General features: G+C 39.6%; 1 protein-coding gene across 3 annotated transcripts in view; it reads left to right on the forward strand.

The window, feature by feature from the left end:
- ARHGEF38 (Rho guanine nucleotide exchange factor 38) overlaps nt 1-14,764 on the forward strand; it is a 147,085-nt gene that overhangs the window by 23,635 nt on the left and 108,686 nt on the right. For all 3 annotated transcript variants that reach the window (XR_199126.3, XM_013054018.2, XM_004748124.3), the window contains exon 2: nt 12,994-13,178. Coding sequence is in view for 2 of the 3 variants with exons in the window: in XM_013054018.2 (XP_012909472.1) it covers nt 12,994-13,178 (185 nt within the window). In the remaining variant the exon portion in view is untranslated. The remainder of the gene's footprint in view (nt 1-12,993; nt 13,179-14,764) is intronic.

Consider the following 14,764-nt stretch of genomic DNA (forward strand, 5'->3'; position numbering starts at 1 on the left):
AATTCAAGTCCTAGATTCTTCCTAATGTTTTCATCCAAGAAGTTTGTAAGAGTTTCTCTTTATCCTTGGAATTTAGAAATTTCCCCAGAGTATGTTTAGGTATGCTCCTCTTTATGTGTTTCCCTTTTGATGTGAAAAGCATCAAAGTTTAACATTTTAGGACTAGAAAATTTTGCCAGGTTCATGGGTTACACTTTATATTTGTTTATTTCTCTCTGCCAGTTCAGGTGTCCCTCCTAGAATAATCTTCCATAGCTTGCATGTTTCCCTCTTCATTTCCATCCTGTTCTTTTCTGCATTTCAAGCTTCCATTCGGGACCATTTGCTCTCTGAGCAAGGTATAGCTTTTGGAATTATTTTTAATGAGGATATTTTAGTGGCAAACTAAGATCTTGTTTTTCTGAACTATGTTTATTTTACCATCATTTCTGAGAAACATTTCCTAGGCTTACAGTTCTAGGGTGTCAGTTTGTTTCTCTTAGCCCTTTGAAGGTATTATTCTACTATCCTCTGGATCTGCCATTGGTGTTGTGAAGGCAAGCCGCGAGTCTATTCATTATCCCTTTTTATGAAATGTGTCCTTTTTTACTGCCTGTTCTTAAGATCTTCTATTCATTCTCATTGTATTGAAGTTTCAAACACTATGTCTAGGTGTAATTTTCTAATTTGTTCTATCTTGTTTGGAATTCATTGTAATTTCTGATTCTGAGGATTAATGTCTTTTGAAAATTCGGGAAAGTCCTTAGCAATTAGTACTTCAATTATTGCCTCTTCCTTACATTCTCTGTTACACTCTATGAAACTCCAATTAAGCGTTTGTTAGATGCTCTCATTCAATTCTCAGTGTTCCCTATATTGTACATCACATCGCCTCTCTCTGTTACGTTCTCTTTAATATCTTTTGCTTGAATGAATTCTGCTTTGTATCATTTACTATTTTACCCTGTCATTGACATTTTGTTCCACTAGTTTTAAAACTTTCATTATGAATTTTATTTTTCAAAGTTACATTTTACTCTTTTAAAATCTACTGGGTTGGGGCGCCTGAGTGTTTCAGATGGTTAAGCATCAGCTTTAGGCTCAGGTCATGATCTCCAGGTCCTGGGATCGAGCCCCAGGGGCCCCCAGGCCAGGGAGATTCGACTTCTTCCCTCTCCCTCTGCCTCTTCCTCTTCTTGTTCTCCTTAGGTCTCTCTCTTTTTCTCAAATGAGTAAATAAAATATTAAAAAAGTAATCCTAAAAAACTTGCTTGGTCATTTTTATAGTTTCCTATTTCTTGCTTAAAATTTCAAACCACTTTTTGTTTCTTTAGACCTATTTAAAAAAATGCATCTCTAATAACTTCAGTATCTCAAGCTTTGTGTGGATAACTGTGCTATTCCCCCCCCCCCATGTCTGACTCATGGTGTCTTGTTTCCTTGTGTGCTTTATTTATTTATTTTTTTAATTATTATTATTTTTTTTATTTGACAGAGAGAGATCACAAGTAGGCAGAGGCAGGCAGAGAGAGAGAGAGGAGGAAGCAGGCTCCCTGCTGAGCAGAGAGCCCGATGTGGGACTAAATCCCAGGAGCCCCAGATCATGACCTGAGTCAAAGGCAGAGGCTTAACCCACTGAGCCACCCAGGTGCCCTTCCTTGTGTGCTTTAGAATGTATTCTCATGTGAGCTCATATGCCTTGCAAAATATCTGTGGAAATTAAGTGAGACCTAATTGAAGTTCTATTCGAATTCATTGTTTTGTTCTTAATTTTCTTTCTTGTATTTCCCTTTGATTTATGTATTCTCACCTTTTAATTTCTAGATTCTTAAATCATTAATTTATAGTCTTGCTTCTTTTCTTATACATGAATTTAAGACTACATATTTTCTGTAAGTAATGCTTTAGCTACATTACACATGAATGTAATATTTTTCTTATCTTTTGAAATAAATATCTTCTATTTATTTTTATGATTTCTTCTATGGCCCATCAGTTACTCAGGAGTTTTTTAAATTTAATTCCAAATCAGATAGGACTTAAATTTTTTCTTGGGTATTTACTTCTAATTCAATTGCATTATTGTAGTCATAATTCTTAAATATTGAGCTTTGAAATTTATGGCCTAGAATATGGTATATCTTCATAAAAGCTGTGTATGTCTTTAAAAATTGTGTACTTCTGAAACGAATAATACATTATATGTTAATTAATTGAACTTAAATTTTGAAAAATTGATCTTAAAATAAAAAGAAAGGGAAATCTCTGATTATTGAGCACACATTTTTTTCTATCCTAAGTGGCCTGTTACTGAAATGTGTTTATAAAACATCATTATTACAGGGTGCCTAGGTGGCTCAGTGGGTTAAAGCCTCTGCCTTCGGCTCGGGTCATGATCCCAGGGTCCTGAGATTGAGTCCTGCATTGGCTCTCTGCTCAGCAGGGAGCCTTCTTCCCCCTCTCTCTCTGCCTGCCTCTCTGCCTGCTTGGGATCTCTGTCTGTCAAATAAATAAATAAAATCTTTTAAAAAAAAAAAAAAAAACCAAACCATCATTATTACAGATGATCTGTCAAATTCTTCTTGCAACTTTTTAACTTTATGCATCACTTTTGAAACCATGTTATAGAGTACACACAAAATTAAAATGTTCATGTCAGGAAGAATAATCCATCATTATATAGTGCTTACTTTTACTTTTGCCTTCAAGTTCATTTTGTCAGATATAAAAAGAGCTTCACTGTCTCTCTTTTAATTATTATTGGCTTGTAACCTTTTTTACTTTTAACTTTCAAACTTTTTGTGTGTTTATTTTCTCTCCCTTGTAAACAACACAAAATTGCTTGTTCTTTTTATTTTTATTTATTTATTTTTTTTAAAAAATGATTTATTTGACAGATCACAAGTAGGCAGAGAGGCAGGCAGAGAGTGAGAGGAGGAAGCAGGCTCCCTGCTGAGCAGAGAGCCCGATGTGGGACTCGATCCCAGGACCCTGGGATCATGACCCGAGCCGAAGGCAGAGGCCTTAACCCACTGAGCCACCCAGGCACCCCTGCTTGTTCTTTTTAAACCCAGTTGGGTATGCTTGCCATTTGACATACTACATTTGTCATATTTTGGCTTTACTATCTTGTATTTGTTCCTCTCTTTCTGTTTTCTCTTTTCTTCTTTCTTTTTTTTTTTTTTTTCCTTCAAATGACATTTTTGCATCTATGGGTTTTGAAGTTTTACCTGCTGTTTCCATGATTTTAATGGATGACCTTAAATTTTTAACATGCATGCCTAATTGAAAAGCATCTAAATTTTGTCAATACTTTTATCTTTTCTGCAACACTAGGAAGTTTAAATGTTTAAGATGCTTACTAAGCACCACAGTCTCCGCCAAGCTGCCCACGCCTCCAGTTTGCTTCCTGCCTCTCCCACTACCACCCAACCCACCTGCCCATCCCACTTCAGCCCCACTGGCCTCCTTCCTGATCCTTGAATAGGCTGTACACATCCTCCCCACTCGCTGGCTCCTCTGCTGAAAACTACATACCCAAGATAACTGCTTGACTGTCTCTCATCTTTTAAACCTGCTGAATTTGAGAGCTTCCCCACTATCTTGTTTAAAATTGCACACATTTTGGGTGCCTGGGTGGCTCAGTTCCTTAATTGTCTGCCTTGGGCCTAAGTCATGATCTCAGAGCCCTGGGATCAAGTCCACATCTGGCTCCCTGCTCAGTGGGGAGTCTGCTTCTCCCTTGCCCTCGGTCTCTGCCTCAAACCCTGCTCTTTTACTCTGTCTCTCTCAAGTAAATAAATAAAATCTTTAAAAAAATAAAATGAAATTGTACACCTTTTGGCACTTCCTAGGAGACCTCATTGCTTTCCTTTTTCCCATACTGCTTACCACCTCTTGGTACACTAAATAAATTCGTATACTAAATAACCAGAATTTAAGCTCCATGAGGAAAGGGATCTGTTTTTTGATGTTTTATAAACTGCTGTATCCCAGCCCCTAGGACACGCTGAGGCTCATAATAGGCTCTTAATTATTGTTAAGCATTCAGTGAATCCAAACCCCAGATTCAGATGAGAGCAGACCGATGTCCCCAAGTTATTGGGGGAATTCCACCCATCCTGCCTTTTCTATCACTACCCAGAGCCATCGCTGAGACAGATGATTCCTATTGAGGTCTCTCCCTCTGAGGTAGTAGTTCACCTTCTTCTTTCTTTCTTTTCCTTTCCTTTTTCCTTTCTCTTCTGACTTTATGGTGTTTCTCCAGTCAGGCTCCACTGCTGTTCAGAGACCTTGTCCAGTTGCCAGTTCCACACGTCCTGCCTCCTCATCACCCACATACAAGTTCTCATCTTCCTAGTCTACCAGCATCTGTAGATGCCTCCAGGTGGTTTGGTGGTTTTAGCCTCACTGAACTCCCAGGACTACTTAAAGTTTGCTCCTGCCCTCAGAAGATTACTTACACATTTTTGAAGGCTTATCCACTCATTGAGAGTATTTTCAAATGAATTTTAAGTTTAATTTTTAAACAAATTTTTAAATTTAATTTTATTTTAATTTTATTTTTTTTAAGATTTTATTTATTTATTTATTTGACAGAGAGAAATCACAAGTAGATGGAGAGGCAGGCAGAGAGAGAGAGAGGGAAGCAAGCTCCCCACTGAGCAGAGAGCCCGATGCGGGACTCGATCCCAGGACCCTGAGATCATGACCTGAGCTGAAGGCAGCGGCTTAACCCACTGAGCCACCCAGGCGCCCTTAAGTTTAATTTTAAATGAATCCTTAAGTGTGTTATCTGGCATTTTCCAAAGTCTCTGAATCTCCCTCAGGCAAGCTGGGATTGCCTTTCTGTGGTCTGTGAAAGGCGTGGCCCGCCTTTCTTCCATACATCTATTTCCTCTCTCCACTGGCTTATCTTTAATGTTTATGTCATTGAAAATGTTGTCCAACCCTACATCCACCTTCCCAGTGTGATTTTTCTAGCCCATTCTCAAAACCAACTGAACAAAGGCTAAAAAGTAGATTGAAAGAAGAAGTGCAACAGACAGTCCCAGGTTTGTTTCATTAGCGAAGCTTAAGTCATCAGCAAGATTGACGGTCACTTTTCCTGCTGTGGAAAATTTGAATCTACCGCCTTAACCCTGTTGGTTCAGTTACACTTGCAGAACATCCTGAAAAAGCTAAACCAGGAGATAGCAAGATGAAAACAGGAACTTGTAGAGCTTCTTGGTAACCACAAGAAGAGAACTGTTCAACCTAACTAAGCTAAGCTTGCTGTACCTGGAGACACTGCTTTGGAAGCTATCCCCAGCAATCTCATTGCTTGCTGCAAGTAGTAAACTCTCCCTTCTTGAAAGCAACTTTGGTCAGGTCTTAGGAGTTAGGCTCCCGGATTGAGGAACTCCTTATATGTTGGGCTATAAAGCTGCTGCGGCACAGGCAGTCTTGAACTGGTAGTGGCGGCAAGAATTGCTGAGGAACACTAGAAGGCAGAAGGGGTCTTAAAAGCTTGTAGTTCAATGTTCTTAAAAATGTTCCCCAGTCTGAACCCTGGGGAACATGTTCTTTTAGGGATTAGCATATGTGGGGATATTAGTTTCTTGTTGTCGCTGTAACAAAGCATCACAAATTTAATAGCTTAAAATAACACAAATGTATTATCTCACATTTTCTCTCAGTCAAAAGTCCACAGTGGCTGAGTTGAAAGTGCCTTAGAGTCTCACAGGCTAAGACCAAAAAGGTTAGAGCTGCACTCTTTCTAGAGGTTTGAGGGCGAAAATCCATTCCTCACTCTTTCAGATTGTTGGTACCTACTCCCTTGCTGGCTATTAGCTTGGCTCTTAGGCCCCTCCTCCATCTTCAAAACCAGCAATGGCAAGTCAAGTCCCTTTCACTTTAACCTCTCTTGCGTTCTCTTCTGCTTTGCTCTTCTGCTTTTAAGAAATAAGGTGATTGGATTGGGTCTACACAGATAATGCAAGATATCTCTCCATCTCAGGTTCTTTAAACTTAATCACATTTACAAAATCCCCTTTGCCATGAAAGGTAACCTGTCATTTAAAAGTTCTGAGGATTAGAATGTGGACCTTCCTTGGGGGATCATTATTCTGCCTACTACAATGGGCAAGAATCCAGACTATAGAAACCAGGAGAAAGCATATCAATAGCAGAAAGCTATATCAGGACCACTAATATCCAGAGATGTTTTCCAAAGCCCAGATATCTCTCCAAGCAGAAGTGCAACAGTAGATCCAGAGAGACCAGCAGGGAGATTAACAGAGTCGGATGAATAGGGGGGGCTCAAGTAGGCAGGATTGAGTAGAAGGCCCTTAGTCTAATGGCCATTAGTAGTCTTTCAGGTACCACCCTCAAATTTATGTGCTAGTATGTTTACATTCTCTGGAATGGCAAAGAACTCTGTGGAAGAAGTTCTTGGGCACCAGTCTCATCACCTGCTAAAGCAATCTCTAGGGCTTCACTTTGAAGATGGAAGCAGTTGGCATTTTCAATGCAATTGGCACTCTCAGTCTATTTAGATAAAAGACCACCAGCGGAATATCTTCTTTAGGTTTTTTTTTTTTTCTTCTATCTCTCCTTATAGATTGACTAGTTGTGGTTTGAGTTCATATCTCATTTGTACAATTGTGTGGAAAGTAGCACGAAATAATCAATACAAGCCAGCATTTTTTATTTTTTACCATTTCCCCTAATTACATGCCTTGGCATGCAGAGATACAGATTTAACAAATATTTTGCTGTTAAATAGTGATGATTACCCACTCTCCAGATTGCAAAATGTCTTCCTAATATCCTTCCTCCCCTATTAGGTGGGTTTCATATTTTAGGTTATGTTACTTACAGCACTTGTACTTCCAGATACAAAGATCCCTATCAGATAGGAAGGAACTTTTCTAAAAGCAATAGAAAAAATGGAGCTTAACACCTAGAAATTTACGTATCTCAGAAAAAATGTCTAGGAGGAGAAAGACTCTTCCTATATTTCCACACCATCATCCACTGTGCAAAGGTGTTAATTCCCATGGTGATCACGCCATAGTCCCAGCTTAGCTACTGCACCCTCAGGATTCACATCCACATGCCAGACAGGAAAAAGAAGGCAAGAGCCATGAGGTGTACAAGGTGAAAGAAAAGGTATCCCAACCGAGTTTTCCTTGTCCCAAGTCCTGAGAGCCCCTCTCAGAGATTTCTGCTTACATCTCATTGACCATAAGTGAACCATAGATTGAAAAAGAATCTAAGAAATAAGCATTTTTATTTATTCAGTGTTCAGTTTATGAAAGACAACAGGAGATTACCTGTTGGGCAGGCAAATGGCAGTGCCTGACAAGTATTCTGCTCTTATAAAGAATAAAGATATATGTTCATACATATACTTAAGAAAAGATAGCCACTAAATGCTGACACGGCTGAAAAAGCAATTTGTGAAAGAATATGAATATGAGTCCATTAATACAAAACAAAAACTGAGAAAAAGCAAAACTATCTGCTGTATGTATGCTTGTAATCACAAGGAAATATTTGGGAAAGTTTATGGCCTAAACAGGAATGCAACCAATAATACAGTGAAAATTATATTACAGATAATAAATAGGGATTACATTTGATAATTATAGCAAATATATACAGAGTATCTACTATATTAAATATTGCCAGGCACTGCTGAATTGAGCAAACATTAATTCGTTTTATCTTTATAATCATTTTATAAGGTTTTATTAATATTACCCTTAATTTACAGATCAGGAAGTTGACACAAAAAGAGTTAAATAACTTGTCCAAAGCCACAGATCTAATAAGTATTAGAGGTGTAGTTTACCCAGAAAATCTAGTCCACAGTCTAGGCACTTAATCCCTGCAATATGTATTATTTTATCATATGAAAAAAACAAACAAAGAATTACCTCTCTAAAAATCCATCCCAAAGTGGTGTCTGGGTGGCTCAGTCCATTAAGCATCTGCCTTCAGCTTGGGTCATGATCCCAGGGTCCTGGGATTGAGCCCTGCATTGGGCTCCCTGCTCAGAGGGAAGTTGGCTTCTCCCTCTCCCTCTTTCTCTGCCCCTCCCCCTGCTCATAATTTCTCTCTCTCTCTCTCCCTCAAATAAATAAATACAAAAATAAAAAATAAAAAAATAAAATCCACCCCAAAACATCAGTAACAGTAGCAACAACAACAAAGTAGAAAGTGTGTACATGAAGCAAAACTTGGACCATCATTGCAGATTGTCTTCAGACCTCCCCAACGATGTTCTTCCCTTTGGGTTCCTTTTCATCTCCTTAAAAACCAAGTTTCTCGGGGCGCCTGGGTGGCTCAGTGGGTTAAGCCGCTGCCTTCGGCTCAGGTTATGATCTCAGGGTCCTGGGATCGAGTCCCGCATCGGGCTCTCTGCTCGGCAGGGAGCCTGCTTCCCTCTCTCTCTCTCTCTCTCTGCCTGCCTATCCATCTACTTGTGATTTCTCTCTGTCAAATAAATAAATAAAATCTTAAAAAAAAAAAAAAAACAAGTTTCTCCCCATATATACAGCCAACGCAGGGAAGCTGCTCAGGATTCCAAACCCCAGCTTGAGTCTCACTTTCCTCCAAGAGCAGCACCCCTATTTTTTTCTCCATTTCCTCTCCCATCTGAACATGGCTCTCCCCGTACTTCAGAAACATACCTTTTTCTTGACAAGTTGGTAACTATAATAAAATGGGATAGCTGTTTGCCCAGGGTGGTGGAAAAGTTTGAGAATGTAGAGAAATGAAACCTTGCATTCTAATGTCTATAGAAATAATAAATACTTAGGTTGTTTTGAAGATCTCAAGGAGCTTCCACATACAGATGCTCCTTTAATTCAGTCTTCCTGTTGACGTGATGATGGTTTTCATTCCTATTCTATAGATGAGGAATCTGAGTCTCAGTGAGGCTATCTAATTTATCCACCATGTTCTTGCTGCTAGGAGTGGCAGAGCTGATGCTAAGTCTGATTATTCTTTCCCCAAACTGCAGCCACCTCCTTTTACATAAACTTCCTCTGTTGAGAATTTCCACAGGTTACCTATGAAATCTGTGGCTCGAATAGTGAAAATTAATGATCACTGCTGGAAAAATGAAGCTTGAGTGTGAAAGAAATGGAAGATTAGGAAAAGCATGCCATTTACCTGAAACTGCATGCACTGTGGCATATTTTTTTTTTTTTTAGATTTTATTTATTTATTTGAGAGAGCGTGTGAGCAGGCGTTGGGTGGGGGCAGGCTCCCTACTGAGCAAGAGCCTGATGTGGGGCTCTATCCCAGGACCTCAGAATCATGATCTGAGTGAAAGGCAGATGCTTAGCCAACTGAGCCACTCAGCTACCCCCGCCTGCCGCCAGTGGCATATTTTGATTAAAACCGTCTAGCCTTTGGGCCTGTCTCACTTTAATTTTGACATAGTCTTGTAATTTAAGCTAACTGCTAGAAAATACTCATGTCTAATGAATGAACTCTATTTTTCCTTCTTTCCTAAATACTAAGCTCCTCTGTTCCTTTATCTAGAAAAAAAAGGTTATTATAGCTGACTGATTTGGGTGATCTACATTGGTAATAATCATGTGTTACAAATGTTTTATAAAACATAGCATAACTAAAAGATGCAAGTTTAAAAGTAGGGAAGGATCTCATAAAAATAAAACTTGTCCCCACAGTGCATTGTGAAGAGTTTGTTGGTTTAAAAAAGGCAAATATGGAAAGTGTTTAGAGATCGGATCATGAAATGATGCAAGCCATTTGTTTCTGCAGTAAACTTGTGTCTAAAGAGGAAACAAAGGTATCTCATAAGATATGAACTCCAGATTCTCTGAAAAGATGTTCATACCTGAAGGGAGAAGTTTCTGAAAATCAATATCTTGAATGACACTTGATTTCCATCACCGTGACTCCCCTAACTTGGCTCTGAACATGTTGTGGACCTGCATTAGAAAATCTAAGCAGTTTTTAATTGATATATCTGATGTTGGACATTTGAAGTGCAGTAACTGGAGGGGCACCTGGGAGGCTCAGTGGGTTAAAGCCTCTGCCTTCGGCTCAGGTCATGATCTCAGGGTCCTGGGATCAAGCCCCACATCAGGCTCTCTGCTCAGCAGGGAACCTGCTTCCCCCTCTCTCTCTGCCTGCCTCTCTGCCTACTTGTGATCTCTGGCTGTCAAATAAATAAATAAAATCTTAAAAAAAAATAAAGTGCAATAACTGGAAAATCTGTGAAATAGGTTGAATTGGTACAGTAATTGAGTCCTGGAATTCAGGAGTAAAGGGAACCTGAGAATGGATTTTAGGGATATTTCTTTGCCAATGCTTAGGGAAGAATTCTTTCTCCTTGCTAGCTCTCCAAATCATTGACAGATTATTGTATAAGGCACAAAATGTTTAGAATGTGGAGAAGTAGGTATCAGTCAAAACAGTTTTTCAACAGGGTCCCTTTTATTTTCAAGGCATTAGGTAATAACTGGATACAATCTGAACCGGTTTGTAGGCTCTCTACTAGCAAGGTTTCTTTCTAGGAGTTAATTCATATGTCCCAGGAGAAAGGAACCCCCGTCGTTCCCCCCCTGCCCTGTTAAAGAGGCTCACAAAGGTCTACTTGTGTATATAACCTGCTCACTGCGTCTCTCCTGCTCAGTGACCTGCCTTCCTCTTTTAGATCCAAAATAATTCATAGGAAAGATGCCTCACTGTAACGTTTCCTTTTGAATTGGGGATGCTAAGAGGCAGATTTCTTCTACTTTCCAACAAAAAATATTAGCAAGCATCCAAAAATTCTCATAACTCAAGATATGAAAGCTGCAGACCTCCTCATGCATTCCTTCTCTTTCCTTGCATAGATTTTTTTCTTCTTACAGAACTTAATTAGATTATTTCTTTGGCACCAAATGTCCCCAGCCTTGTAAAACTCTGGGCTCTCAGAGGCCATTTGTCAAATCCATCATCTTTTCTGCTAAAGGAAGAGTAGTTACTGGGCAGAGGATGTGGAAGCGTATTCACTTGCAAGTCAGGATCGCTTAAAGACCCATCTAGGGTACCTGTCAAACTAATGTTGGAAATACCTTCAACCAACATCCACAGATGTTTGATTATGGAGCCTCTGGCTGAATTCCTGGCATGAATGGGCCAAGGAGAGAGGAGTGTTTCTTACTTCTTCTAGGAGCAGTCTCTTTACGTTGAGAATTATGTTGAACCCTCTACTGGAATGATTCTCCAGTTGTTTTAGCCTTGTTCCTGGAGTGAGCCGAGAGAAAATTCTCTCTTTATTTCCGTTTCCATACACTGTGTACTTTTTTTCTTTCCATACAGACCCTTTATAAGCCCTTTTGTAAAGCTCTACATTCTCAGGAGGTGGTGTCAGCATCGAAGATATCACGTACCGGTTACTAGAATCACTTTAGTTTTGGGGCGTCTGGGTGGCTCAGTGGGTTAAAGCCTCTGCCTTCAGCTCAGGTAGTGATCCCGGAATCCTGGGATCGAGCCCCAAATCAGGGTCTCTCCTCAGCAGGGAGTGTGCTTCCTCCTCTCTCTCTCTCTCTCTCTCTCTCTGCCTGCCTCTCTGCCTACTTGTGATCTCTCTCTGTCAAATAAATAAATAAAATCTTTTTTTAAAAAAAAAAGAATCATTTTAGTTTTAAAGGAAATACTTTTGCAATGGGAGACATTAAGATGAACATGAAATTTGTGATGACTTCAAGCTCAAAGAAAATTCATTTACACACACACGCACACGGCCGTACTATCCATCACTGCTCTGACTTCATCTGTGACCTCGTTTGGGGCTTCCAAAATTTTCCATTGCTGTGGGAAGCTCATTCTTGAAGACATTTTAGCTTTCTCATATTATAACTCTGGCTCTACGTGAGCCTTCCCATTTATCTCAATATCTCCTCTGCACAGTGAATTTTTAAAAAGATTTTATTTATTTATTTGACACTCAGAGATAACAAGTAGGCAGAGAGGCAGGCAGAGAGAGAGGAAGAAGCAGGCTCCCTGCCGAGCAGAGAGCCCCATGCGGGGCTCGATCAGGGCCCTGAGATCATGACCTGAGCCAAAGGCAGAGGCTTTAACCCACTGAACCACCCAGGCGCCCCTGCACAGTGAATTTTTTCATTGAAATTTTCCATTTGGCAGTTCAAGAATTTTGAAATAACAAGATATGCCTGATATTGAAGATGGGCTGTGAAAAATCCTAGTTGACCTGTATTCAGTCTACCACTTCCTCACTCCTCATTCCATGTCATTGAGGTTTGCATATTACTAAGAATGAAAGGCAATTTTCTTAACTTAAATTAATTAACCAACATACAGTACATCATTAGTTTCCGATGTAGTGTTCAGTGATTCATCAGCTGTGTGCTCAGCACATCACGTGCCCTCCTCCATGCCCGTCACCCGGCTACCCCAACCCTCCACCCATCTCCCTTCCAGCAACCCTCCGTTTGTTTCCTAGAGTTAACAGTCTTTCATGGTTTTTCTCCCTCTACTTCCCTTTCAGTTTTCCCTCCCTTCTCCTATGACTCTCTGTGCTGTTTCTTATATTCCACATATGAATGAAGAGGGACAATTATTTTTAATAATAGGGGCAAAATGGGAAGGCGTTCCACTTACTAATTAAAAATCATCCCTTGATTCAAAAGCAAATGTATCCAGAAGAAATTCTGAACTGATTTTAATACATTTTTTTATCTCCAGCCTGAAGACAAGGTTTATAGCTTAATATAGTAACAAAGGGATATTTTAAAGACAAGCCATGACAGTCAAGTGTCATTCAGCTGACTAGTCAGAAGTATCTCTTCTCTCATCCCTTGTTGCTCATAGTTTCATAGGATTCCAACCTTAGGGCAAACTACTACACACTTCTTCCTAAGAACATACTCTGAAGACATTTTGTGCCTTTTTCCTTGCTAAAAGCAATTCAACAGTGTTTGTAATGATGAAGGAAGAAACCTCAGCAGAATGTCTCACTTGTACATACATGTTTTTATTTAACAGAAAAGATGACTCCCCAGGCCGGGGCTTCTGCCACTGAGACCCTAACTCAGGAGGAGCACCAGGTGCAGAGAATGATGGCAAAGCGTTCGAAAATCATTAAGGAGCTGATACAGACGGAAAAAGACTACCTCAATGATCTCGAGTTGTGCATTAGGGAAGTGGTTCAGCCCTTGAGAAATAAACAGGTAAATGCAACTTGGAGGGGCCCCCCCAACCATATCCTAAATATCACCAGCACCATGAAATCAGATCATCCAAGTATAGTATCTGCCACAGCGAGGGTGGAGGGATGGGCCCTTTTCCTTGAGGCCTGGGCTTGGGGTGGTGGAAAGTAGCATCAGATTCATATTTCCTGTGTCAGCAGAGGGACACCCAGAGTCCCTCCATCTGGCCAAGAAAACTGGATTCCAAAATATGGGGAGAAGGAAGTTCACAGTTTCTGCCTCTTTGAAATTTCTGTGTGTTCTTTTCTGGATTCTTACCTGTTGTGAGCAACAGGTTTTCAGCAGTTTAAGAACAAGGCACTTAATTTGATTCAAAGATGATCAAGGATTTGGAAGAAAAAAAATATGTGTTTCCCCCCTACATTGAGAGCTCAATTAAACTTCAGCTGAGTAAAATTCAACATAGAAATTAACCTGAATGTAAGGTAATACTTGAAGTGTTCATAAGTTAATCATTCTCCTCCTTTTTAATCAAGGCCTTTTTGGAGAATTTCTTGTAAGGAATTAGAGTACAGGTACAAGAATATTCGATTCACATATATGTGCATGTATTAAGTACCTGATATTGTAACTGGCACTGTTCCTAGCTCTGGGGTTACAGCTCAGTATAAGACAAAGTCCTGCCCTTATGGGGTTAACTTTCTAGTGGGAGAGGGTAAGAGTCAGGTGATAACAAGTTAATAAACAAATAAAATTAAAACATATTAGATGGTGGCAAGTATAATGGAGAAAACCAAAGTGGAGACAAGGGATGGAGCATGGGCTCAGAGGGGTAAGGTTTCTATTTCAAATATGGTAGTAAATGCGAACCCTTCGAATGGCGGACATGACAGCCAAGAACTGAAAGGGCTAGAAGGTGTTCCAGGCTGAGGGGAGAGTAAGAGCGACAACCCTGAGGAGGGATAACCTAATCACCAGGGTGGTAAACAGTCCTCATATGCAATTGAAACAATATTCAAAAGCACAGACTTGGAAGTAAAGATGATCAGAATCCCCTTGCTTAAAGATAATCACCGTTCACATGGTTGGGAAGCATCCTTGCAAGCATCAGTTGGGACATTTACATACACATACACACACCCATGCGCACACACCCACATATATTTTGAACATATATTTTTACATAAATGTAACCAAAACTACACAGGTTATTTTATAACATATTCGTTTCATTCAGTAATCCGTTGGATGTGTCTTTTCGTGACTACGGACACTTACAAATGTTTTGCTACTGTTATTGATGCTGAGACACTCTTTTATGATTTGGATTTTGTCACCTCATCTCCTTAGAATAAATTCCTAGAAGTGGAATTGCTGATTAATATGTATACATATTAGGGATTTTGATAGAAATTTACCAGCTGGCAACCAAAAAGTCAATACCGTTCTAATTTTCATTCTCATTAACAGTGTTTGAGAAGTCAAAATACCTTTTTATATATTCATTAGCCATTTATTTTCTCTTCAATCCCTATTCATATTCACATCTCTTGCCCTTTTTAAAAAAAATATAGGTTTGTCTTTTTCTTATTATTTTACAAAACCTC

This window comes from Mustela putorius, unplaced genomic scaffold (genome assembly GCF_011764305.1).
Source record: "Mustela putorius furo isolate JIRA1106 unplaced genomic scaffold, ASM1176430v1.1 tig00003871_pilon_pilon_pilon, whole genome shotgun sequence".
Lineage (NCBI taxonomy): Eukaryota > Metazoa > Chordata > Mammalia > Carnivora > Mustelidae > Mustela > Mustela putorius.